The 26417-nt window shown below is 37.0% G+C and overlaps 2 protein-coding genes across 2 annotated transcripts in view; one reads left to right on the forward strand and one right to left on the reverse strand.

The window, feature by feature from the left end:
- Positions 1 to 6906: 6906 nt before the first annotated feature.
- Positions 6907 to 14270, reverse strand: LOC144963388 (KRR1 small subunit processome component homolog). Its single transcript, XM_078897361.1, has 2 exons — positions 14076 to 14270; positions 6907 to 7950 (listed from the first exon to the last, which is right to left on the reverse strand). Exons 1-2 carry the CDS (start codon positions 14167 to 14169, stop codon positions 7040 to 7042), a joined length of 1005 nt encoding a protein of 334 aa, XP_078753487.1. The 5' UTR covers positions 14170 to 14270; the 3' UTR covers positions 6907 to 7039.
- A 2628-nt stretch (positions 14271 to 16898) lies between these two features.
- The window catches only part of LOC144963389 (brefeldin A-inhibited guanine nucleotide-exchange protein 1-like), a 41324-nt gene continuing 31805 nt past the window's right edge, over positions 16899 to 26417 (forward strand). The window contains exons 1-9 of the mRNA XM_078897362.1: positions 16899 to 17241; positions 18796 to 18823; positions 19722 to 19872; positions 21626 to 21772; positions 22371 to 22550; positions 22884 to 22961; positions 23806 to 23896; positions 24242 to 24355; positions 25498 to 25608. Coding sequence (XP_078753488.1) covers positions 17142 to 17241; positions 18796 to 18823; positions 19722 to 19872; positions 21626 to 21772; positions 22371 to 22550; positions 22884 to 22961; positions 23806 to 23896; positions 24242 to 24355; positions 25498 to 25608 — 1000 coding nt within the window. The 5' untranslated portion in view covers positions 16899 to 17141. The remainder of the gene's footprint in view (positions 17242 to 18795; positions 18824 to 19721; positions 19873 to 21625; positions 21773 to 22370; positions 22551 to 22883; positions 22962 to 23805; positions 23897 to 24241; positions 24356 to 25497; positions 25609 to 26417) is intronic.

The raw sequence follows: 26417 nt of genomic DNA on the forward strand, positions 1-26417 counted from the left end.
CTGTTTTGTTGATAAAGGGGAAACCCGAAACGTTCATTTGATCTGTTTTTGTAATTAAATTGAAGCTTACATTCAACTTCACGTTATTATTTATTTCTTCGAGCTTGGAGCAGCAACATTTACACTGTCCATCTCTAGTGACGTCAAGTGTTAAAGGCGGAATACTCGGAGGTACCCAGCGGGTTACTACAAAAAACTGGACATGGGGCTGATCAAAAACATTTGTGACCCATCGACTCAACATGTTTTTTTTTTGTTTGTGTAAACCACGTGATGGCAAATGAATTGAAGTCTAATTGATTATATTGTCAAATTTCTATTTTTTTTTAAAAGGAAAACGAATGACATTTCTTGAGATGAAATTTTTTTTTTTTTTTTTAAATTGTGATTCTGATCTCTTTAAAATTGTATCCCGTATCTTCCAGGGAGGTCTACAATTCTTGAAGAAAATACGGCTTTTGTTCACCATTCAGGGGTTGATATGACCTCATCTCTTGATACTTAATTTGTCACTGTATCACAATAATAATGTTGATAAATGAAATGGAGTGTTCAGCAATAGTTCAACGCGATTCATAATAAAATAAATATCGGCCTACAACATTAGCCAAACAAAGTTCATTGTTTTAAATTAAAAATATTCCCATTTTTTTTCTCACTCACCTGGTAAGGTATTAAAAATATAAACAACAACAAAGGCCAACCCGAACCATTGAGTAAGAAAATCAAATTGGCCCAAGAAGAAGATGGGAAGCTACAAGATATGTACTCCACTTATGATTATGACTAGCTGGTCCTGCAGTGTAAATTTGAGTCCTTGGAAAAGACTTAATACTTATATTTTCTCACCATGTCCAGGGGTTAAATGGGTACCTGGCCTGTAACAGCGTTGTCCGTCCAAAGAAAAGAAAAAAAAACGTAACCTTACAGTAACAGTTTGCAAGCGTCATTCCAATCCCACATGCCACACTAAGATGGCGACAAAATACGCCTTAAAGATACATAAAAGATTCTATGAAATAATCAATAATGGAGTGATTGATGCTTTACGAGGGGAAAAAATTACCATCTCTCACAAAAGACGGGCTGCGTGGCAAAGTGGTATGTTCTTTGCCTTAATGAGCTTTACGGCCATGCGACACTACTGGGTCATTTCAGTGCAAGTAAAAAAAAAGTGAATACGAGAAAGGAAAATGTGTTTTTTTTTAAAAGTATGCCCTTCCGCCACTAAATCATAAGATATCGTCACATAGGCATTCCACGAGGGAATATTATAGATAATACATCAAACAAGATGTCTCATGTCAACAGGAATCACCATGTTGTCTAAGTGAGCAAATAATCTTGCCCAAGCAAAAAAAACAAAAAAAAAAACCAAACAAACAAACGAATGCCTGAAGCGGGACTCGCGGGTCACAGTACAACCACTCGGACACTTCGCTCCAAAGGGTAGATCAGGAATTAAATATACACCGAAGAAAAAGCAAGACAACTGGGACTATTTCACATAAGGGATAAGAAAATTCCACGGGCAATCCACCAAAGTGCCTATTTTGCATCCAGACACAAGCAAAGAATTCAACTGTGAAAAAAAAAAAGAGCTTTTATATAGAGCAATATCCACTAAACGTACTCAAAGCGCTTTACAGGGGGTCCCTGACGAACAGTAACGCGTAACATGAAGGACGAGACATGACGCCTGTTAAGCGATATTACGGGTGGGGGGGGGGGGTGTTTCGACAGAGACAACGCTGTTAACGACCAGGTACTCATTTTACACCTGCGTTCGGTGAGATAATGTGAGTAAAGAGCCTTTTCCAAGGACTCAACTATGCGCCAAGCGAATCTCGAACCCAGGACCTTCCGATCGGAAAGCGAGTGTCATACCACAAGACCACATAGTCGCACTCAAATGTTCCCAACATCATTCAAAACTAATACAGTACTGTAGAAACTAGTCTTTGTTTCACACTAAAAGTGTAGCGAGTTTAAGTTGGAGTTTGACTCACCGCTGCGACTGCGATGTCTGGCCTTGAGCAAGTCACCACCTCACCCAAACTCACTTTGCGGTGCTGCACTGCAGCTGATACCTGGGTTATCCCAGTCCCAGTCTTCCTTTGGAACTGACCCCAAAGACAAATTTCCTTATGGGTATGAATAAAGGGAACTTGGTTTGATTTTTCTATATTCTGTAAATCAATCCAACTATACCGTGTCCCTTTTTTACTGTATTATTTTGTGAGAACAAGTGACAAGATGCTTAAATAAAAACAATAATTTAAAAAATGAGCTTTTATATAGCGCAATATCCACTAAATGTGCTCAAAGCGCTTTACAAGGGGTCCCTGGTCAACAGCAACATTTAACATATAGGACGGGACATGACGCCTGTTAGGCAATATTACAATTTTTCGGACAGAGACAAAGCTGATAACGGCCAGGTACTCATTTTACACCCTGAGTACAGTGAGAGAATGTGAGTAAAGAGCCTTTTCCAAGAATCAACTATGCGCCGAGCGTGAGGCTCGAACCCAGGACCTTCCGATCCGAAAGCGAGTGTCATACCACTAGACCACATAGCCGCACAATAGTCCATCTTAGTACGCCACGTGGGATTGGAATGATGCTTGTAAACTGTAACTGGAAGTGGAAGGCACCATTACATTTTATTTTTCTTTTCTTTGGACGGACATGACAACACTGTTACAGGCCAGGTACCCATTGTGCGGCTATGTGGTCTAGTGGTTTGACCACTCGCAATGTCCTGATCCTGGATTCGAGCCTCACTCGGTGCATAGTTGAGTCACTGGAAAAGGCTCTTTACTCACATTCAACTCACCGTACTCAGGTGTCAAATGAACACATGACCGATAACAGCGTTGTCTCTGTCGAAAAAATAACATACGTAAGATCGCCTAACAGGCATCATGTTTCGTACTTCAAGTTACGTGTTGCCAGGGATCCATTGTAAAGCGCTTTGAGAACGTTTAGTGGATATTGCGCTATATAAATGCTCTAGTTTAAAATTAAAGCACACGAAATGGGATATCTAATCCAGTTCTAGTCACTTGAAGACTTTATGTAGGCAGACCTGCCTACTTGAAAATTTAAAAAATTCCTAGTTTTTACATAATACTGTCATCTGCATTTTTTGCGGCCGCTTTGGGGTTTCTTTTGGCAAATATTGGCAAATTTTAGGTCCCAATTTGGCAAAAAATGCAGATGACAGATAATAGGGTATAAAAATGGTAGTCATGAGATTAGCGGAAGAGTAGCGTTCCTTGATTGGATGTCACCCATAGTCTGTGACGTCACCGGCGGAAAAGTTATTAGAGAGAGAACGTCATGTTGGTTGTGCGCATGCGTCTCTCGTCCGCGCTTCCGGTGAAAGCGGCTTGAGACACTTCAATTGACGTTCTCTCTGTAAGGTGACGTCCAATCAAGGGACGCTACTCTTCCGCTAATCTCATTCCCTATACAAGTTAACTCTGTTATATCAACAATTTACCAACAACAAGGGTAAAGCCAGCCTTTTATTTTCAAATAAATTTTCATGACTTAGAGGCGATCAGGAAGTTCTGAAATTGAAGCTAAAATGTTAAGTCTACGAATTTTTCTCGGTAGTAGGCAGATCTATGTAGGCATATTAATATATATATATATATATATATATATAATATATTTTTTTTTTTTTTTTGGTCCTCAATAGAACAGATAATTCTAACCGGAGTACCGTATGACAACTAAGCATTACATTTTTTTCTTCGCAAAGCAACTGGCCCGTACCTACTCATTTTAAACATGGGTACAATGAGAGAATGTGAGTAAAGAACCTTTTCCAAACACTGGACTTTGGGCCTACAGACTCGAACCATGCCCTACAGGTCCATGAGTCAAGCGTCATACCACTTGCAGATTAAACATTGTCATTTATACTCTACTACTAGTACTAGAGTACATTTTCCTCACTCACTCAAATGTTTTCCTTATCACTCTTTGTACACAGTTTCCACGAACTGTTTTACAATCTAAATATAAAGGAGCTTGAGGAAACCGAGTTTGAGTGAATACTAATACTATAGAGGAGAGACTGCTTACAAATACATAATTATAATGAGTATTTGTAACGAATTGATGGAAAAGACAGGCATATCCGTATGCAATTTCTTCATATATCTCCTCTGTAATACTGTAATAACGAACTTTTAGATCTAAAAGTTTTTTTTCGGACATGGAATGTTCTTTATACCCATGCTCTATTTTACATGAAATGCAAATGTTGGTGCTTGAAGCTCGAAGAAATAAACAACAAAAAACTCCCAAAAACTTGAGCGTATCCACTAAATGTGTTCAAAGCGCTTTGCAAACGGTCCCTAACCAACAGCAACAAGAGGAACGTCACATGACGCCTGATAGGTGATATTACAATTTATTTCGACAAAGATGATGTTGACAGCCAGGTACTCATTTTAAACCCGGTTACAGTGAGAGAAAGTGAGTAAAGAGCCTTTTCCAAGGATTCAACTATGCGCTGAGCGAGGCTCGAACCATGGACCTTCCGTAAGCGAGTGTCACACCACTGCATAGCCGCACAAGAAATAAACCATAATGATGAAATGGAATAAAAGATTCAATTTAACCCTTTTGTCATTAAAACACGATGAATAAGACACCAAAGGTGAATGGGAGACGAGAGGATGGCATTGTTATTTTAAATATTTAAAGAAAAACAAAAAACAAAACATAATCCACAGAAACATTCGACTCACATTGACCGTCACCCCATGGCAAAGGATTTGAGGATCCCAGCCACAACATGAGCAAAGCCAAGTCATTTCACTACAGCATAAGGTCAGATATCACGAGAAAGAGATAATTAGATTTTGATGAATTGGGCAGACGAGAGCCTCCCATATGGGAGAGAAAGCTCCATTCCTCCAGCCAGCCAACCTGTAAATTCTAGGTTAAAAAAAAAAGGTATGGAACAAAATTGATATTTATCAATCTTCAGGGCCATAAGGTTTTCTATAGCATTAGACGGACAATAACAATTACTTGCTACCCTTTTGAGAGGACCATAATCTATTGCAGAGTACTTCCTATTATATCTAACAAGACCCAGCTACCAAATCATTCTTGGGTTTCCAGGAATGATATTGGCACATTTGCGTGAGAAGCTCTACCAACCGAGTTATTAGACCCTCTACTCACCAACTTAATCAAGACACGCCAAAAAGTGCAAAGTAGATAGAGGGATTACTGTGCAGAAGAGATACATTAAACTAAGCAAAGTCAATTTCACAGGTCCCACCCATCCTCAAAATTTACCGCAATGCCCCTTCCAACCGCAAATTTTCGCTGTCCCGTGATCATCTAGCAGTCGTGGTCTATCACTCCTACGCTGCCACATGTATGGTCTCATTGTATCCTTGTCTAACATACAACAAAGCATTTCAAACCGTATATATGTGAACAAACAATGTAAAAACAAATGAAGAGCATGAGTAGTTTTATGACATCTTTATTAAATAAGTTTAACCAAAAAAAAAAAAAAAAAAAAAAGGAAAAAAAAAGAAAAAGTGTCATCTGCATTCCTGTTACGTAATGATCACTCTTAAAACTCCATTAGTGCCAAGTCTTATTAATTATGAACTGTCTATACTCTTTTTAGCAAAATGCGATTGAAAGAATACCAAAAGGTTGGCCACACAGCTATTAAATCTACCATTTTAATATAATTTTGACCATATGATCTTATTATATTGACTATTGCAGGCTACAATTGTAAGAACCTTGAGTTCATTTTTAAATCTCCCATTCAAATATCAGCTCTCTAGCTCTAAGCGCATGCCATCTAAATATTTTTGTTATCCTAAGAAAATTTGCACGTCAAAGTAATCTGTGACTGTTCCCTGTATTGATTGGATTGTTCCTGAACATTTGCAGCGATGGGCCTGTGGGACCTTTTGCCAATCCAAGCAATTGAAGATTGAAGAAATTGGAACTCACAATTATTTTGCTAGTAAAACAATGGTCATGCCACGATCATTATCAATGTAAACCAAGGAAAAGAACCACAGCAATCATAGGAAGTAAAATGAGAGTAGTGATCACGATAATCTTAACCTCATTCTTAGCGGTGACCAATTGAAATAACAGCATCTGTCTTCTGGTAATAATAATAATAATAATAATAATAATAATAATAATAATAATAATAATGATAAAACCATAGAAAAGAAGAGTGTTTTTTAAATAAGTTTTGGAGTGCCATCTTTTGGTCTTTTAAACCTCAGTAACAAGGAAAATGCAAGCTAAAAGATTTTAGGTGAGTCGGTGTGCAAATGTATGCACACACACACCTAAAAGGACAGAATGAAAACAGAAAAAGGTGCCAAGAGAAGAACCCATTCGTCTATCCGGGCTTACTCAACTGGAGTTTATCCCTGTTTCTGTACTGTTGACTGGACACAAACAATTGCTTTCTACCCTTTGAATAAGATCCAGCTGCCTGTAAAAATGACTCAGCCAAGGACTGAAACTGGGCCCTTTGGAAGTGGAATGAGTGCTCTATCAATTAAGCTGTCAGAACCACCTCTCTACTTTAATTTTGAACTTTAAAAATCTCATCCACGGATAAATCATAAAGAACCCCCCCTGCAAATATGACATAATAATAAATTTGAAAATTGTTAAAACACTTCCAGTCCTCCTCTTGTGAAAGAGATGTGAATGGCCACTAAAAAAATCCACTGTCGTTAATTAATGCCATTAATATTTACTATCAGTATCAGTAAATGCAACTATTGACCTCCCTCTCTCTCATAAAAGAAATGAATGCTGAAGTGCAACACTGCATCAGTATCAAGGTTTTGTTGTCTACAAATATGCCGTTTGAGGTAACAGTTCCTGCTCACAAAACGTACATCTCATTGTAGTTTTTATCAATTTTTTTTTCACAGTTTGAGTAAGTAACAAGTGACTCTCCTATGCATCTATGACATAGCAAAGTTCATTATTGAATTAAGCACAAATCACATCATTTCTTTGAAATTTTCTTGAACTTCTGTTTCAGTTTCTTCAAATCCACTTTTGAATCTTCTGGGTCAGCTGTCTTACTCTTCTTCTTTGGTGCGTCCTCGGGAGGAGGAATGAAAGCCAGTTTTCTTTTTTCTAAGCGATCCTGTTTTGCCAGTTTTGTTTTCTCCTCCTTGATCTCCAGTTTCTGCATTCTTCTCTCTTTTTCCTTCAAGAAATATTCTCCAGATGCCAATTCCTTATCCACCTTGGACTCAATTTGTGGAGGTGGGAAAGGAGTGTATGGCTTCTTTTCCTTCTTCTTTATAGGCTTCTTCTTTTGTTTGCTGGTCTTTTTGTTCTTTAAGGATGGAAGATAGAGATTCCAATCCTTGTCTTGCATATCAGGAATTTTTGAAAGGTTCTGTTGCTCCATAATCAAACGAATGGTGTAAAAAGGGTGAATATTTTTCATGCAGTCCTCTGCAATTTTACGAACTTCTTTCAAGCCCCGATGAGGGCCAATGGCAGCAACTGTGTTTCCCTGGACACAAACATAGCAATCAGTAAGACATTCCATAGCTTTCAGGGTTGTGCCTTTTGCACCAATGAGTCTCTGTCGTCTTTTGGCAAATCGTTCTTTATGTCTAACCATCGACCCTATTTTGATAATATCACAGGCTATATCATCATCCAAAACTTTCCTGGCATGCTCCAGATCAACGCTTCTTGCTAAAAGAGTAATGAGGTCTCTGGCCTTGAGGATCATAAATGGATCGAATGCCTTTCTTGTCGTTTTCACAGACACAGTACCTTTGATCAAGTCTAGCTGGGGCTCTATGCCGTGTTCACCGAGAAGTTTTTCAACCAATGGCCATACTTGTGATAAATAACCCTCCCTATAAGATGGGAAAAGCACTGAAAAGGAACTCTCTGTGGAAAGAAATATAAAACAATTATAGTAAAGCTGTAGAAATACATAAATACAATTAAAGCCAGATAAAGCGAACATTCAAGGCTACATTTTAAATTCCATTTATGGCATTTTTAAACAGTATTTCTTTTTTACTAATCCCGCCGAAGTTATGGAAAGTAGGCAACAGTGGGGAGTGAACCTGAGACAATAAGTTTCGTAAAAAAAGCAATACCAGGTGGGTATTAGTATTACTTTTTTTTACGAAACTCAAAGCCAGATGAAACCTGACAATATCCGACAAAGTTATGGGAAGTAGGCAACAATTGGGAGTGAACATGGGACGAAGGGAAGTGACACCAGTGTGGAGTGAACCTGGGACTATGGGTTTTGGAAAAAAGCGATTACTTTTTTACGTAACCCATAGTCTCAGGTTCACTTCCCTGAGTGTCAGGTTCACCCCCCACTGTTGCCTACTTCCCATAACTTTGTCAGATATTGTCGGGTTTTATAAAAAAGAAACACCCTTTTTAAAAGCATTCTGACCAAAAATAAAAAATCTTAGAAAATTTTTTATTATCTTGAGTATAAAAAAAGGGCTGTTTAAAAAAAAATTATTTCGAATTGGTCAACCCTCTAATTTCACAAGAAGAAAAATTTTGTACTGGAATTATAACAAACATTCACTCTACTCACAATACAGCACTTGCTGGGCTTTAATATTCTTGCACATACGTGGGAGAAAACCATTCAATACCTTGTTCCTCAAGTTTTATTTACTGCCTAACTTCATGTACTGGCTATACCGCTTTTTGGGGAGTATGGGATAGTTTTCATGCATGAAAACAGACCCACTTTTTTGTTTTTGCATGTATTTTGTTTGTTGTACACCACACACACACAAAAGCCCGTTTGTGTGACAATATAAGATAATGCATCCCAGGCATTCCATGAAGGAATATAGACAATCATTAAACAAGCGTCTGATGTCAACAGGAATCACCCACATGGTCAAAAAGAGCAAATTAGGGGTTAATAATCTTGCTCAAGGAAAAAGAAAAGAAAAGGTCTGAAGTGGGGTTTGAACCCAGGACCTTGCAATGCCTTAACCACTCGGCCACTTCATCCACCCCCCCCCCCCCACCAGTGTGCCATATTACAAAGCGTGTTAGAATCCTAGTTTTAGTTTTTGGCTGTGAAGGGTGAAAGCAATGCTTAAATAACTAAACTTTTAATGGTGATACTGGCGTATTTTTTCATAATCAGAGACGCCAACTTTAAATTTGGCTCACAGGAGTTTCAGACACCACTCGTAGGAATTTCAATGCCGAAAGAGGAATTTCCGCACACAAGAAAAAGAAATTCGAATGGTATTTGATATTGTGTTTACATATTATATAGTTCTAAATAGATAACATTAGAATTACATAATGATACATAAACACAATGCCAAATACAATCCCAAAGTTTCCTTATTTCAAATGAAGTAAAGGGCCAAAACCAATGGTAGAGATTGTACTACTGGTGGTAATGTGGTGTTGGTGGTTGTAGTAATAGTAGTAGTGATGATGAAGATCTGATAGTGGTTGTAGTTGTAGTGGTAGTGATGATGATATGGTGGTGGTGGTGGTTGAAGTAGTAGTTGTGATGTGGTGGTGGTTGTAGTAGTGGTGGTAGTGTTGTTGATGTGGTGGTGATGGTGGTTGTAGTACAAATGGTAGTGATGATAATGTGGTGGTGGTGGTGGTTGTAGTAGTAGTAGTAGTGGTAATGATGATGTGGTGGTTGTAGTGGTAGTGATGATGTGGTGGTGGTGGTGGTTGTAGTAGTAGTGCTCATGATAATGATGTGGTGCTGATGGTTGTAGTAGTAGTGGTAGTGATGATGATGATGAAGTGGTGGTTGTTGTAGTAGTAGTAGTAGTTGTAGTGATGATGATGCGGTGGTGATGGTGGTTGTAGTAGTAGTGGTAGTGATGATGATGTGGTGGTGGTGGTTGTAGTAACAGTGGTGGTGGTAGTGATGAAGATGAAGTGGTGGTGGTACTTATAGTAGTAGTGGTAGTGATGATGTGGTGGTGGTGGTTGTAGTAGTAGTAGTAGTAGTTGCAGTGATGATGATGTGGTGGTGGTGGTTGCAATAGTAGTGGTAGTGATGATGTAATGGTGGTGGTGGTTGAGTAGTAGTGTCTAGTGATGATGTGGTGGTGGTGGTTGCAGTAGTAGTAGTAGTGGTAATGATGATGTGGCGGTGGTGGTTGTAGTAGTAGTGCTAGTGATGATGTGGTGGTGGTGGTTGTAGTAGTAGTGGTAGTTGCAGTGATGATGATATAGTGGTGGTGGTTGCAGTAGTAGTGGTAGTGATGATGTGGTGGTGGTGGTTGTAGTAGTGGTAATGATGATGTGGTGTTGGTGGTTGTAGTAGTAGTGGTAATGACGATGTAATGGTGTTGGTGGTGGTTGTAGTAGTAGTGGTAGTGATGATGATGTGGTGGTGGTGGTTGTAGTATTAGAGGTCGTGATGATGTGGTAGTGGTGATTGTAGTAGTAGTGGTGGTGATGATGTGATGCTGGTGGTTGTAGTAGTAGTGGTATTGATGATGATGTGGTAGTGGTGGTTGCAGTAGTAGTGGTAGTGATGACGATTTGGTTGTAGTAGTTGTAGTGATGATGATGTGGTGGTGGTGGTTGTAGTAGTACTGGTAGTGATGATGATGTGGTGGTGGTGGTTGTAATAGTGATAGTAGTTGTGGTAGTGGTAGTGATGATGATGTAGAGGTGGTGGTGGTTGTAGTACTGATGATGATGTGGTGGTGGTGGTGGTTGCAGTAGTAGTGGTAGTGATGATGGTTGTAATACTAGAGGCAGTGATGAAGATTTGGTGATTGGGGGGGGGGGGGGGGGAAGGTATCCTTGTAACAAATTGACCTCACCGGAATTTGACAGAAGTTGCCCGGAGCCCGGAATTTTTTGCTCCAGACCGGAGTTTTTTCCGGTGAAACCGGAGTTTTGGCATCACTGCATAATAAAGCAATCATCAAATTAGCAGCAACAGTTATGCAAATTGAGCTTTACCAAAGCCAGAATTGCATTGTTGGTTACTGCTTTAATAGTGAACAATGTAAGATGCAGTATAGCATAGATATATCAACATTGCCCAAATGAAAATCAAAGCATTGTCCTTTTTAAAAATTGTTCTATATATCATCTGTTCTAACTAAAAATCTCATACTTCACACATAGACCAATGGAGCTTATACAACATTGCAATTGATAAAGACAATAACATTGGGAAAAAGGGATTATTGGCCAATGATATCCTGCTTGGAGAAAATTGGTAGACAAGCTGTCCTGACCTGTAAAGAAGCAATTAATTGATATCTGGCCCCAAGGTTTCTGTTATAGGCCATGCTGTTGAATGGCCAGGACTTTTAGAAAACTGCTCAGTGTAATATCTAAGATCAAAGGTGGAAGAATGTCCGTCTCCGACACAGAGCTGATTCAGAAAAGATAGAAGTACCATTGACATTGTATGGGCTCATAGGTGGTTGAAAGCCAGACTGAAAAATACAAAGAAGAGTTCACTATATATTGGGCATTGACATGACCTCTGCCTTTGATACAATCTGTAGAACAAAGCTTTTGAAGGTACTAAATTCATTTCTTGAAAAAGATCATATCTAACTAATAAGATCACTGTTAGTAAACACAACACTTACAAATACATCTGGCGCAGAAACAGTTTCACTATTGACATTGCTGGGAAGTCCCCAAGGAGACAATCTGAGCCCAATTCTTCTTACTGTATATTTGGAAGCAGCACCAAAGGAATAAAGATAAAAACTCCGGATTCCTTAACAACACAAGGAAACATCCAATTGCCTCAGCACCTTAACACACATGATGATATTCAAAAGCTTAGAACACTTGCACTGGACAGAGATTTTTGGAAACAAATTACTAACTAGATACTAGAAACAGACAGACACACTCAAAGTAAAACATGGCAAGCGTCCATAGAGCAGCTATATTCATTCATACAAAATTGTGACTGATCCTTAAACTTAAGTAAATGCAAATTATGTAAAATTACTTATATCATCCCAAAACAAACCAGGAATGGTGTAAAATGTAGAGCCAAAGGCAAAGGAGATAAAAAAAAAGAGAGAGAGGGAGAGAGAGAGAGAGAGAGAGAGAGAGAGAGAGAGAGAGAGAGAGAGAGAGAGAGAGAGAGAGAGAGAGAGAGAGAGAGAGAGAGTGACTTATGACTATTGTCATTGTAAATGGCTGCGGTTATTCAGAGTCGACTCTGAATAACTGTCTACGGTTATTCAGAGTCGGGGAGTCCACTCTGAATAACTGTAGACAGTTATGAGTGATGAAGTTCCAGTTACCAACCACACGGTTTTTCTGGGTTTTTTTCTTCTCTCCCACCTCTGTTTAACCCTACGGGAAGAAATCGTCTTACTTTTTGGTATTTTCTTGTCTCTTCTGTCATGGCAGTTTTTTTTGCATCGGTGATTTGCATTGCGGCCGCAAAATTTGCAATTTTTTGCAAATTGTCGAGATTTTGAAAAAAAAAAAAAAATTAAAAAAATCTAGTGGGGACCGCGGATTTCTGAGATTTGTTTTTTGTCATGTCAAACATTTTCTGCTTAGTGGTAGTTCAGGGGGGAAAAAACAATAATATGCCTTCTATCATTTTTTGTCACCTCTGCTCAGTTGCATGAATTTTGGTGACACTCCTTTATTTATGACGTTAGTCTAGACACGCTGGCGCCAAATGTCAAAGGCAGCACAAGACACATGGTGGCCATGAATGAGAAGATGATCGAAAGGGAAGGGGATGGAGCAAATGGGTGTAAATATTTGTGTACTTTTTAGCTGTGTAACATTCATTTGGCGATTTTATAAGGTTTATAAGCGTGTCTTTTTTTTTTCTTCCTTTTTAAGTTTTGTTTTGTTTTTGTTTGATTGTTCTGAATTTGTTAATATTAATAGAATTCACTACAACTTGTGTCTAATTATAAAACAATTTAAAAAAAAATAAAAGTCAATTCATTAAATAATTCTCTCTCTCTCAGCCACCCTTCTATCTTCATATTATGTTTATAGATATCATTTGGTAATAGAGAGATAATAAGTTAGGCTGATCGATTTAAGAAATGATTGTTTATAAGCTAATTTAAATTTGCTTTGTTGATGGAATATGTTTTGCAATTGATTAAAGATTATTATTTATAAGCGACTGAAGTTGAAAAATCGCCAAGTTTTAAGAATTTGGCACTAAAATTGCCAAAGTCACAAAATAACCGTAGTAAACTGGTATCAAATTGAAAGAAACTCATCTCGCAAGAACTCAACTCGATAATTCGATAGGCTACTCGGCTCTAAATATCTGTACACATGGTTATCCAGGGTCGACTCTGAATAACCATCTACAGTTATCCAGAGTCGACTCTGAATAACTGCCTACAGTTATCCAGAGTCGACTCACTCTGAATAACCACTTCGTTGTAAATTGTAACCAAATTGGGGACAGAGTGCCAGTAGAACGGTTGGTGGATCTCAACAAACTCACTCTTATGATTATTATTGATACTACTCAAACTAGGACTAAACTCAACATTTAACCCACTGTAGATTATTGGAGAAGGCCAACCACAGAGAAGAATGGCGGAAAGTGGTGAGAGCTGCATCCCACGTATCCCCCCCCCCCCCCCTCCCGACTCCGGTCATCAGATTATGGGATGAATGAATGAATGAATGAGATTATGATGCTCTATTAGAAATTCTTTTTGATAGAATTTTGTCCCTATAGTATAGCATAAATATGGACAAAGTCATCGTGCATCGAATTTATTTGATGGGGAGGCCTTCCGAAAGCTCCCACTCCTACGACATCCCCCCAGCCCCAGTGTCCTTGTTTTCTAAGATCGAGAGGGGGGAAACTTTAAGAAAAATAAAAAAAGTTTCCCCCTCCCAAACCCCCTACTAGAACAAGAATACTGGGGATGTAGGAGCTTTCGGAAGGCCTCCCATTTGATGAGTTGTCATTCGATTATCGGAATCTGATTTCTGAACTGGAACTCTATCCTATCGATGATCGGTTTTCTTAAAATTTATGTTGTTTTAGTTTTATCTACCTGCAACTAGCCCTCTTGGATTATCTTCTCTCGTGAAAGGTTTATCTTTCCATCCTTCAGGAACAGTAAGAAGTTCCGCCTCTTGGGTTTCCATAGTTTTGCAGAAAAATCAAACGTTTTTTTAAATACAGACACACGTTTCTTCTTGATTGAAAGTTTAATACGAGACAGTGAAATGGAGTTTGTTTATACCGGAAGATATGTTCCACTTCCACGTCAAGTCGTCTTGCTTAAAGTTCGCACAATAAAAAATATATTATTGATACCTTGATACCTTGATACCTCTTCTTCGGGTTGAAGGCTATGCCTGTAATACCCGTTCTGCACTATCTCTGATATATCTACGCGCACCTGCATGGTTGGGGCGGAGCTGGTAACGCTTGTAATGCCAGTGTTTGTCTAACTTGTCTTTGAACTCATTCACTGTCCTCGCTTTAATTACATCTTCTGGAAGGCTGTTCCAGTTATCTGTCACTCTGAGTCCAAAGGAGCATTTTCTTACATTTAATATGGCCTGTCTTTTTTTTAATTTGTCGCTATGTCCTCTCGTTCTATTAAATGTGCTCTCTGGTAGTATTTGCTCTCTATCTACTCTATCTTTCTCGTTTATTATCTTATATACTTGTATCATGTCTCCTCTTTGTCTTCTGTAGTACAATGATGGTAGTTTGAGATGCCTCAGTCTATCTTCATATGGTAGATGCTTCAAATCTGAACAAAGCTTCGTTGCTCTCCTTTGTACCTTTTCAATTTTATCCATGTCACCGACATGCTGTGATATCCTCGGTGCATTACCATATTCAAGTGATGGTCGTACCAGAGCAGTGTAGAGCCGCCTAATAATATCATTATTTCTGCTGGTGAATGTCCTTTTAATAATTCCGAGAGTTCTGTTTGCTTTATTTATTGCACAGTTGACATGATGGTGGAAGGATAGTCTGTTGTCTACATGCACTCCTAAATCCTTTTCTACTTCTGTTTCCCCTAGCTGCTGGTGCACTCCGTTATCGTCTCTCATTCTGTATGTGTGCTTCGGATTTTTGTAACCAAGATGCATTACGCTGCATTTGCTTGCATTAAACCTTAACAGCCACTTGTCTGACCAGTCTGATAATTTGTCGATATCATCTTGTATAGTATGTCGGTCACTTTCTGTTCTTACAGGTCCAAACAACTTTGTATCGTCAGCAAATATTCTGATCACGTTATTTACAACATCAGGTAGATCATTGATGAATACCACGAATAATACTGGACCCAGAACACTCCCCTGTGGAATGCCGCTGGTGACATCCGACCACTGTGATGTGTGCCCGTTCAGTGAGACTCTCTGTTTTCTGTCGTGCAGGAAGTTAGATATCCATTCGTTTATCTTTCCTCTGATGCCATAGCTATGTAGTTTTTGAATGAGCCTTTCATGGGGTACAGTGTCAAATGCCTTTTTAAAGTCGAGGTATACCGCATCCATCGGTTCTCCCCTATCCAAGGCGTCTGTCCATTCATCAATGCAGGTAATTAGTTGTGTTATGCATGATCTCCGAGGCACGAAGCCATGTTGCTCATCACAGAACAGATTGTTTGTGACCATATGCTCCATCACATGTTCCTTAATTATTGCCTCCATCACTTTGCACGGAACTGCTGTCAGACTCACAGGTCGATAATTGCCAGGAGTGTTTCTATCACCTTTTTTAAATATTGGAGTAACCTGTCCAAGTTTCCATTGTTGTGGCAAGTTCCCGTTGTGTAACGACGTTGTGAATATGATTTGAAGCGGTGTGGCAATTTCATTCTCAATTTCCCTTAGCACTCGAGGGTGGAGTCCATCAGGTCCTGCTGATTTGCCTGGGTTAAGCTTCATAATATTTTTCAGTATGTCTTCTTTCTTTATAACTATACTGACAAGTGCCTCGCTGTAATGTCTTGTCTCCAATGCTGGCACATGGTTAGTGTCCTCATGTGTAAATACACCACAGAAGAATTTGTTCATTATTTCTGCTTTTATAATGTCCTCGTTTTGCAGGTCTCCATTACTGTCCCGCAGATCACCTACCCCGCTTCTTATTGTTGTTCTCGATTGGGTGTATTTCCAAAAGGCTTTTGGGTTTTCTTGGATCTCATTTGAAATACTCTCCTCAAAATCGCTCTTAAGCTTCCTTGTGTAACTTCTCAGTGTATTTCTGGCGTCACAATACAACCTGTAATCAAGGCTATTTCTGGTCTGAAGGTATCTTTGTCATGATCTGTCTTTAGTCTTGATTATTAGTATCATCATCATCGTCGTCTACGTCGTTATCATCTATCACTTTAAGCATCATTATCAAACAAGGCACTAGTGACGACCAAAACACCTAATGAAGTCTCATATTATTTCCCTGGCACTGCACTGTGTCAACATGGGTGCGCTCACACATAAGGAGAAATAGAATGGAATAAATTTGAGCAAATACTCGTGCTTTCATTTCCCCTCCCCAATCGAGAAGGCCATATGGAGCCAATTTTCTACTTCATACAGTACAAGTTGCATGTTAGGCGACTGTGAGTTGAATGCAACAATTTGTTAGACACAGTTATGCCTTCTAAAACAACGTATTATTTCTCATATATCACACTAAAATGGCTCAGCCATTGGCTGTAGCTTTTAACTTTACAAAATGCATACCATCGAGTTCTGGATAGCAGAATAACTATAATTAACCGTTGGATAATTTTCATAGTGTAGTGAGAGCTAAAAATAACCAATGACTCGCAAAAATAATATGATGAAAAACACACTAGACGTCTATACCTATGTCGTTTTTGATAATTTTTTTTTTTTTGGAAGACGATTGTGGTGAAGAGCAAGTCACGTGATGCCAGCATGGCGGATGTCGTAGAGCTACCAAAATAATCACAATATCATATCACCTTCCACATCATTTCAAGAAGCAATCTAATGCGAATGATGATTTCTCCTACCTAACATGTTTGATGTACCATACCCGATGTTTTTATTGGAATAATAAGTTATAACTGTAGTTCAAATCACTTGGTTTGTCAAGCTTGTATTTGCAAACCGGCATATTCATGATGTTTTTGACTCGAGCCTTGGAAAAAATCCTCGCTGACAAGGAGATAAAGAAGGCGTATCATTCACAACTGAAAAAAGCTTGCGAGGTTGCACTCGGTAAGTAAAGCGTACAGAAGATGCAACATTATATTAATTTAATATACAGTACAACCAGAGTGAGACTTTTAATCGTTGGGAAAATGTAAATGAAGTTGAGTAGAAGTGAAAGTGGGTGTGACTCGACTCTCAGCAGTCGCCACTGGCAGCGGCACTGCCATCACTGTGTCGTGTGTCATCTGTTGGCGTTGGGGGCTTTGAAGTCAAACCAACTTTTCAGTTCATATGCAGTGGTTTTAAAGCAGTCGGTCTGATATCGATTTAATTTAAGACACTGTAATCAGTCATTTACGTTTACTCTGTTACAACAACAAGAACAAAAAACCCCAACAAAACATGATTTCAGACTCGGGGATGACTGCAGTGTTGGCGTCTGTTTGTATGTTATTATACTTATACAATACGAGTGGGATTTTTTGTTATGCGAGTAGTAATTTTTTTCCCTGTATAGGGCTAAACTATTTATGAGTATTAGATACTGGAAACCATTTTCCCCTTTTGTTGGGGATTCCTCATTAACTAATGACCTGCAGCTGCAAGCACTGAACTTCTGTCCTTTTGTGATGTTTACGTTTATCTCATTATGTTTATTTATATCGTTAAATGGGGCTAAATGTGTTGCCAAGCACCATTAAGTCCTATTATAGGTTTGGACGGTATCACCCCCCAATGTAAATCCTTAAATCTGGTTTGGATGGTACCACCGTTCAGTACCACTAGCTACGTAAACATTCCTTTCATTGAAACTTTTCTGATCTCACACATACACCAATATGTATTAACATACAAGACATAAAATTATATATCTTTTTTATTATCTTTTAATTTCACATATGGTTTGTCCTATTTATATTGGTTGACTATATTGTGTAATCTAAGATTTTTGCAAGCCACCCATCCCAGGGCTCAGAAATTTATTACCAAAAACGCAAGAAAATTATAACCACATAAGGGTTAGATTAGTTAGAAACTCATAAAAGTATTAAGTAGAAGATGTAGCTTCTCACTTCTCTATTTCCAAATCCTTCACCGTAAAATATAATATACTATACCACACATGTTTTAGATTCTGCTATTACACGGAAAATGTTGTTCTGGGCATTGGGGTGTTGATAGCTCCAGTTGGGATACCTCTCGCCTCGTATATAATAAGCAAAGGGACAAGTATAAGTCTGAGGTGTGCCTAAGGCTTTTCTCTTCCCTTTGTCCACCCAATAGTGGTTAAGTAGATGGGTCTGTTAGATTGCAGAGAGTTCTATGTGATAGATCAGTAGTGGATATTTATATACTCTGGTTGCATTGGCTTCTATGTTCTGAAGAACTCAATAAAAAGAGAGAGTGGGGCGGTGGCATGATGGTGTTAAGACTAAAGATATGCCTTTAATTGAATATAATCATCCTCTTAGTAGTTCTTATTTGGAAAATGTCTTTGAAGAAAATAAAGTAAAGGTTGAGAGGCATTGTTTTTGTATTGATTTTAACTTTTTTATATTTTGTTTCAACACAACAGATTCGTATGCATGATCTTTCTCATTTTTCAAAATTCTATTTCAGAGGAATTAAAGAATGGCAAACTTGAGAGGTGAGTTATTTTAATAAACTCATGTCTGTTTTGTCATCAGTAGATTTGAAAAAAAAAATCAGAAAAATTTATTTTCGAGCAGATCAATTCACAACCCAAATGGAGAGAAAATGTCTAATGTCTGCACTTTTTTAATATATAAAATCTGAATCTGAATCTTCCTTAAATGTCCACCTTCCCTCATGAAGATTTTGACATGAACAATAACAATAAGTTGAAAATTAGTGATCTAAAAGCTCTGTAAATAAATCTTAAGTGGGTTTCAGATGTTTCTTCCCTTGGTGAAAGAAGATAGAAAAAGTATTTGTAAGAAAGAAATGGAAACTACATTGGCATTTCTTCATTTACAAAAATTAATTTCGAATATCTCTTTATTTTTTTATTTTTTGATGTTGTGTGAAAGGAATTGTTCTTTTAAAGTTAAAACCTTTGCTTCATTTCATGGTTCAATTTAATTCAATTTTCAAATGTTTATTCATTGTTGGCATATGATTACAATTGTATATAAGCCTAAGCACACATGCATACAAAAAAATAATTTCATACTAAATAAATAAATTAACCTGTAAGCTTTTGACTGAAAGTATATCGAAATTAATCTTTTATATTGATTCTGCATTATATCGCAGAATAATATAATGTCTTTACAAAACTAAATAAACAAAAGTAAATAGTGATGATGGAACGTACAAATAGGCAAAGCAGACACAATACTTCCCATTCCAAGACATAATTTGGTTCCTAAAACAATTTAAATTTGTTCCAGATGTTTTGGAAAGCCATTCCTTAGGATTACTGCAATGTTGGTAAACGCATTTTAAAAATGGTGCTTGAATGATTACAATGATATCTTCTTTATAATTCTGAATTCACATTATTTTCCTTCTTATTTTTCCAGCACCAAACAGACAACAGAAGAATCTTCATCTGCGTTGCCTGTTCCAAAACAGGCTGGTTTTGTGGAGGGAGATAAATATTTTCTCCCATTTGAATTGGCATGTCAATCAAAATGTCCTAGAATTGTAAACATTGCCTTGGATTGCTTACAGGTAAATTTCCTATAGAATCGAAAACATTGCCTTTGATTGCTTACAGGTCCTAGAGTCGTAAACATTGTTGTTGCCTTGGGTTGGTTTACAGGTAAATGTCCTAGAATTGTAAACATTCTGATTGCTCCGTAAGTCTAGATGTAAACATCCTGTTGCTCACAGGTAAATGTCCTAGAATCATAAACATTACCTTGGATTGCTCACAGGTAAATGTCCTAGAATTGTAAACATTGCCTTGGGTTGCTTTACAGGTAAATGTCCTAGAATTGTAAACATTGTCTTGGATTGCTCACAGGTAAATGTCCTAGAATTGTAAACATTGCCTTGGATTGCTTTTCAGGTAAAAGTAAATGTCCTAGAATCGTAAACATTGCCTTGGATTGCTTTACAGGTAAATGTCCTAGAATTATAAACATTGCCTTGGATTGCTCACAGGTAAATGTCCTAGAATCGTAAACATTGCCTTGGATTGCTTTACAGGTAAATGTCCTAGAATTATAAACATTGCCTTGGATTGCTCACAGGTAAATGTCCTAAAATTATAAACATTGCCTTGGATTGCTCACAGGTAAATGTCCTAGAATTATAAACATTGCCTTGGATTGCTCACAGGTAAATGTCCTAAAATTATAAACATTGCCTTGGATTGCTCACAGGTAAATGTCCTAGAATTATAAACATTGCCTTGGATTGTTTTACAGGTAAATGTCCTAGAATTGTAAACATTGCCTTGGATTGCTCACAGGTAAATGTCCTAGAATTATAAACATTGCCTTGGGTTGCTCACAGGTAAATGTCCTAGAATTGTAAACATTGCCTTGGATTGCTCACAGGTAAATGTCCTAGAATTGTAAACGGTATTCGTATTGTTCAGAAATGGAACAGTTTGAAATTTGAAACAAAGAATGCAAAATCTATGGATTATTTCAAGGTGTTATTAGACAGGGAATTATATGATGGGAGATTTATATATGACGAATAATACTTGTTTGCTCTGCTGTTGACATGGCTTTCAATCTTGTATGTATATATTATGCATTATTATATTATTATGGTTATCTTCTATACGCGTGTGTATGTGTGTGTGTGTGTGTGTGTGTGGTGTGTGTGTGTGTGTGTGGTTGTGTGTGCGCTTTGCATGTCACGGTTAAAGATATATGTTTGTACACCACATGAGTACATTTAAGTTGAAATACTATCTTTACCACGTGTATCGTTATTGTAATATTTAATCAATAGATTTATGGCCTTACTAATTAATATTAAGGGCATTCAAAGGATCTTATCCTATTTTGCCCTATACCACATGTTATGTTATGTTTTGCCTTGGATTGCTTATATGCGTGGTTTTATTTTCATTTTAAAGGGGAATGAACTGTAGTTATGATTTACTTGAAAGTATACACTCAGGTTTTAACATGTTAAATGTGATTTTGACAAGAGAAACAAAATCCAAACTTTTGAAATTGAAAATTAAGGAGTTTGATGCTCTCTCTTTATTAAATTAATTAAAAAACAAAAACCAAAATGACTAGAATTGTCAGTATTTCATTCTTAATTGACTGTTTTTAACAGTATAGTTATAGCACATCCAATCAAGCCACAATGCATTTTTGATTTAAAGTAAAGGAATACTTAATGATACACGGCATTTACATATTATATAGTGCATAACTTTTGACTAGGCCATGCTTTATGGTCTTCGCAATGTTTGAAAGCTTAGCAGTATTAATAATTGATGATCATATTGCAGAAATTGATTGCTTATGGTCACCTGACTGGAAATACACCAGATTCTACCACACCAGGAAAGAGGTTGATAGACCGAATTGTGGAAACAATTTGTGGATGTTTCAATGGTCCTCAGACAGATGAAGGAGTTCAGTTACAAGTTATTAAGGTGAATGTTTCCTGAAATTTGCATGTGACTCATTTTGAAAAGTTAACATATGTTTTGATTTTTACAGATTTTAAAATTCAAAATGTGAAATCAATTTTACTCATCAGTATAATCGTTGTAATTCCAAGATGGCGACGCTCTGTCATGTGGGGATGAAATATTCAATATATTGTGCGGCTATGTGATCTAGTGGTATGACACTCGCTTTCGGATCGGAAGGTCCTGGGTTCGAGCCTCGCGCTCGGCGCATAGTTGAGTCCTTGGAAAAGGCTCTTTACTCACTTTCTCTCACTGTACTCAGGTGTAAAATGAGTACCTGGCCGTCAACAGCGCTGTCTTTGTCCGAAAAATTGTAATATCGCCTAACAGGCATTATGTTCCGTCCTATATGTTGAATGTTGCTGTGACCAGGGACCCCTTGTAAAGCGCTTTGAGCACATTTAGTGGATATTGCGCTATATAAAGCTCAATTATATCGTTCTTGATTTTTGTTTTTTATTTTTTTAAATTTTTTTATTTCAAGAAATAGTGATGTCTTTTTTGTATTTGTTTACATGTATAACAGTTATTCATTTAGAATTGTCTTTATGTCATTCAGGCTCTGTTGACAGTTGTCACTTCCACAACATGTGAGATACACGAAGGGACAGTGTTACAAGCTGTGCGCACTTGTTACAACATCTATCTTGCCAGTCGCAATCTTGTCAACAGATTGACCGCCAAAGCTACTTTGACTCAAATGCTCAATGTTATATTTAGTCGTATGGAAACCCAGGCAGTAAGTTTGTTTGTTTTATTTGCTTGTGAAAAACATGCTGATCTCTATATAAATTCTTGCAAATTAATTATCAGAGATATGGGCAAATGCATTGTAGAGAAAATCAAAAGGAGTTGAGCTCATATTTCATTTGACATTTGAAAACAAAAACCATTTAGTTTTTTAGAATTTAGTTAGATATTAACATGTTGATATAGACAAATTTCCTCAGGCTGTGGAATGTATTGTCATGTTCACATCTTTGGGTTTTCTTTTATCCCCTTACTATAATATTTGTCCCTTGCATATGGTTTTGAGTCATTTTTATGGAATTAAATCACTAATATTTCACAGGTCGAAGAAGAGAAAGCAAGAGAACGTAGTGGTAGCAAAGCATCTTCTAAAGCAGAAGTGGAGGCGGAGGAGCAGAAGGTATTAACAATTCCCCTTTTCATACCAAGAGAATATTGCAAACTGGTGAATGATTGAAATATGTACATTATCATTATCATAGAACATTGTCATGGTTTTGAAAAATGAATTCTTCCAGAACTTGCCATTGTACAGTAAAAATGAAAACAGAATATTCTTTATTTTCAAGTATTCTTACAATATCTGATTTTGTGTTTGGCTGCAGGTGAAAGTTTTTAAACCTATGTTATTCCAGGTTTATGTAAGGTGGACTTGTAAAATAACTACACATATATTGGGTTGGTTTCCAGTCATTTTAAATTTTTGTTTTATCAGCTTATGTGCTTCCTTGAGGTGAATAAATTATTAAAACGGAGATAAAAAAGAAATGATAATAAAAAGATTCCTCATCAAAGGAATTATGGGAAATATTTGTATTTTAACCTGTAAATGGCAATTGCAATTCCATGTTTGAGCTTCCATTTCTCAGTTAACAGTCAGTTCATTCTACTGACAGTTTGATATGCCATAGGCGTAATATTGAGGTTGTATTTATAAGAAGTCTTAAGGTCATATTATTGTTTAATTGTGTGAAGGGAAGTACTTTAAGTTTTGCTTTAGACTCTAGGAAAATGGAATCTTTTGTGCAAGTAGACTGATTTTATTTTTACATATATTGGCAACTCTCATTCAGAATGAAAAAACCCCCCAAAAAACACAAGAAATTCTTGAATTTCCCTAAGTTTTTCAGTAGGTAAACATTTGTATGTTTTTCTATTGTTTTTTTTTTTTTTTTTGTATTATTCTGGTTTTCTTTTCTCTACTATTTTTTATAACATTTCTCTTCTTTTTTTTTCTTTGACAGAATTTAAAACCAATAGATGAAGCTGCAGCAAATACAGGGAATAGTGACGAGACCACACCAAAGGAAGAGAATGGAATAGAACCTGCACCAGGTAATATCATGACTTCTTTTACTTTTTATTCGTCTCATCTTTTCTTGTCTTACACTTTCGAGAACCTACTTGCCGACACACATGCCAAATACTTTTCTGCAATCTGTCTTGATTTTAAGTGTTGTATTCTGAAGAAGGGTTTTGAACCTGAAACGTACTGTGTTTGGTATTTTGTTCTTTTTCAAAGCTGTTATATTAATTTTTGTTCACTACTTATTGGTGATGTTCATATAGTTCTTTTTTTTTGTTTAAAAAAAAAAAAAATTAGATGGAAATGTCCTGATAGTCCATCAATTCAATCATTTGTTGATTTAATATTGTGTTTTTTTTTTTTAATTTATCAAGATTCAGAAAATGTTGCAGACAGTACAAATGGACAAGTGTCCCCAGAAGATGGTGAGAGTTCAGAGGCTGTTGTATCCAGCATTATAAATGAAATAGTCCGCACAGTTTCTCAAAGTAAGTTTATAAAGGATGGTCATTTTTAAAACGTTTATTCGTCTAATTTTATTATAACACCCCCTTCCTGCTTTGTTCCTATTGAAATTCAGGTCAGATAAATAGTAATATCTGACCTATTGTTGATATTTTTCACACAAAAAAAAATTATGGTGTTGTTTTCAATCTAATTTTACAATGTTTGATATTCTTAGTTTTGCTTAGATATGAAAATAAGGTATTGTAATATGATTTTCAACTGAAATCAATAACTTATTGACCTCAATGAAAGACCGTGTAGACTCTGTCTTCTGGCTCTTGGGTCAGTATAATTCCCAATATCTGTCAATAATTGTATCATAATTAACCACCTACATTCTATCCAAGTTTCGTTTGATTCTTTAACATTTTCAATCCTTTTGAAGGGTTAATAAGATAGCATCAACCTTTTAAAAACGTTATTACAAGCACAATACCAATTAGAAATTCTGAACTTCTTTATGAAACATTCAGATAACACAGGCAAGGAAAAAAATTCTTGGATAAGGTAGTTTATATACATTACCCCACTTGACTCAGGTGTGAATGGTTACCTTACTATCAGTAGTGATGGACTGTAATTGCAAAAATCACCTTACTGGTGACCTTAATTGTTTGAAACGGAATTTTAACTCCATGTGGCTCTCTGGTGAAATAAAGCATTATTGAACTCGAAAATCGTGGTATAATAATAATAATAATAATAATAATATATCTTTATTGTCCCCAAAAAAGTGGCAATTTGTCATTTGGTTACGCATTTATAACAATACAATATTGACATAGACACACTCACACAGGATGCACACTAGTAACATAGTAGTTATCGTGTAAAAAAAACAAAAACCCAAAAAAACCCCCCAAAAAACTAAACCCATAGAAATGTGCAATATGAATGTGTTTGCAATCAGGTAGTTTAACTTAATAATCAGAAAGTGGACAAAATAAACAGTGTATGATGTGTCATTTTAAAGGATTACTTTTAAATCATGGCTTAGCTGTATGGTCTTTGCTTCGTACCCGAAAGGTACCGAGTTGAAAACAAAAACTCGCAGAAAATATTTGAAAAGAAGCTTTGAATATGAACATTTCTCTTATCTTTTTGTTTCACTTGAACATTATAGATTCTGTTGGACAAAGCCCTGAGTCAGAGAATGCAGACAGTGCTGAAAATACTGGAGAGCAGCAGCAAGGTGAAGAAAATGCAAAGAACGGCCAGAACAATGTGGCAGATGGTAAGTGTCTTTGGTTGTATATATATATATTACTAGTAAAAAGCCCGCAATTTCGCGGGGAAAGAACTATTTTCATTCAATACAGTACTCACCATCATTTAATGAGGGCAGATTGGTAAACAACGTTGTCTGTGTAATTTTGTATATCTTCGGTTGATTTTTCTGTGTGGCCTAACATGAAGTGTAAGCCACTATAGCCTCTGACCCGTGACACAGTAACATACAGTTGTCCGTTTGTGAATACCGGTTGTGGTAAGAAAATCCCCACCTTGCTTAATGTCTGCCCCTGAGACTTGTTAATTGTCATTGCATATGACAATTTTACCGGAAACTGTCTTCTATTTAGAATAAATGATAAGCCTGAATCAGTTGTTGTCATCGGATTGATTCTAGGGTTAAACACTATGTCGCCAGCTCTAATACCTGTAATTATATTGGCTTCTAATACTTTTGAACTTAATTTAGTTATTAACGAACGGGTGCCATTTAGGATGCCTGATTTAGGATTTATATTTCTAAGCAGCATGACTGACGTGTTGGCTTTCAAATGTAATGCACATGGAGGAAGTCCGGGAGGTGTAAGTTCGTTCAAGAATTCAATCGGGTATAAGTTGATGTCAGAGTCACTTTGAATGGAATCAGCACTGCAGTAAATTTGTTCAGTTGATGAGGTCAACCTGGACAGAACGGCTGCATTTATTTTGTCAACATTTTCATGGGTTGTAGTCCAAATTGCTCTCTCTGATAGATAACGTTCATCCGCAAAGTTCAGATTCAAATCATTCAGAAAAAATGATGGCAAATTGAAT

This window comes from Berghia stephanieae, chromosome 1, assembly GCF_034508935.2.
Source record: "Berghia stephanieae isolate SIO BIC M18660-M18661 chromosome 1, UCSD_Bste_1.3, whole genome shotgun sequence".
Taxonomy (NCBI): Eukaryota; Metazoa; Mollusca; class Gastropoda; order Nudibranchia; family Aeolidiidae; genus Berghia; species Berghia stephanieae.

Bases quoted from the DNA above. Each gene is read 5' to 3' on its own strand.
- LOC144963388 (XM_078897361.1), bottom strand. From the start codon at position 14,169: ATGGAAACCCAAGAGGCGGAACTTCTTACTGTTCCTGAAGGATGGAAA. The intron at 7,951-14,075 runs GTAGATAAAACT...TTCTTTCCACAG, and splicing joins TCCAAGAGGGCTAGTTGCAG to AGAGTTCCTTTTCAGTGCTT.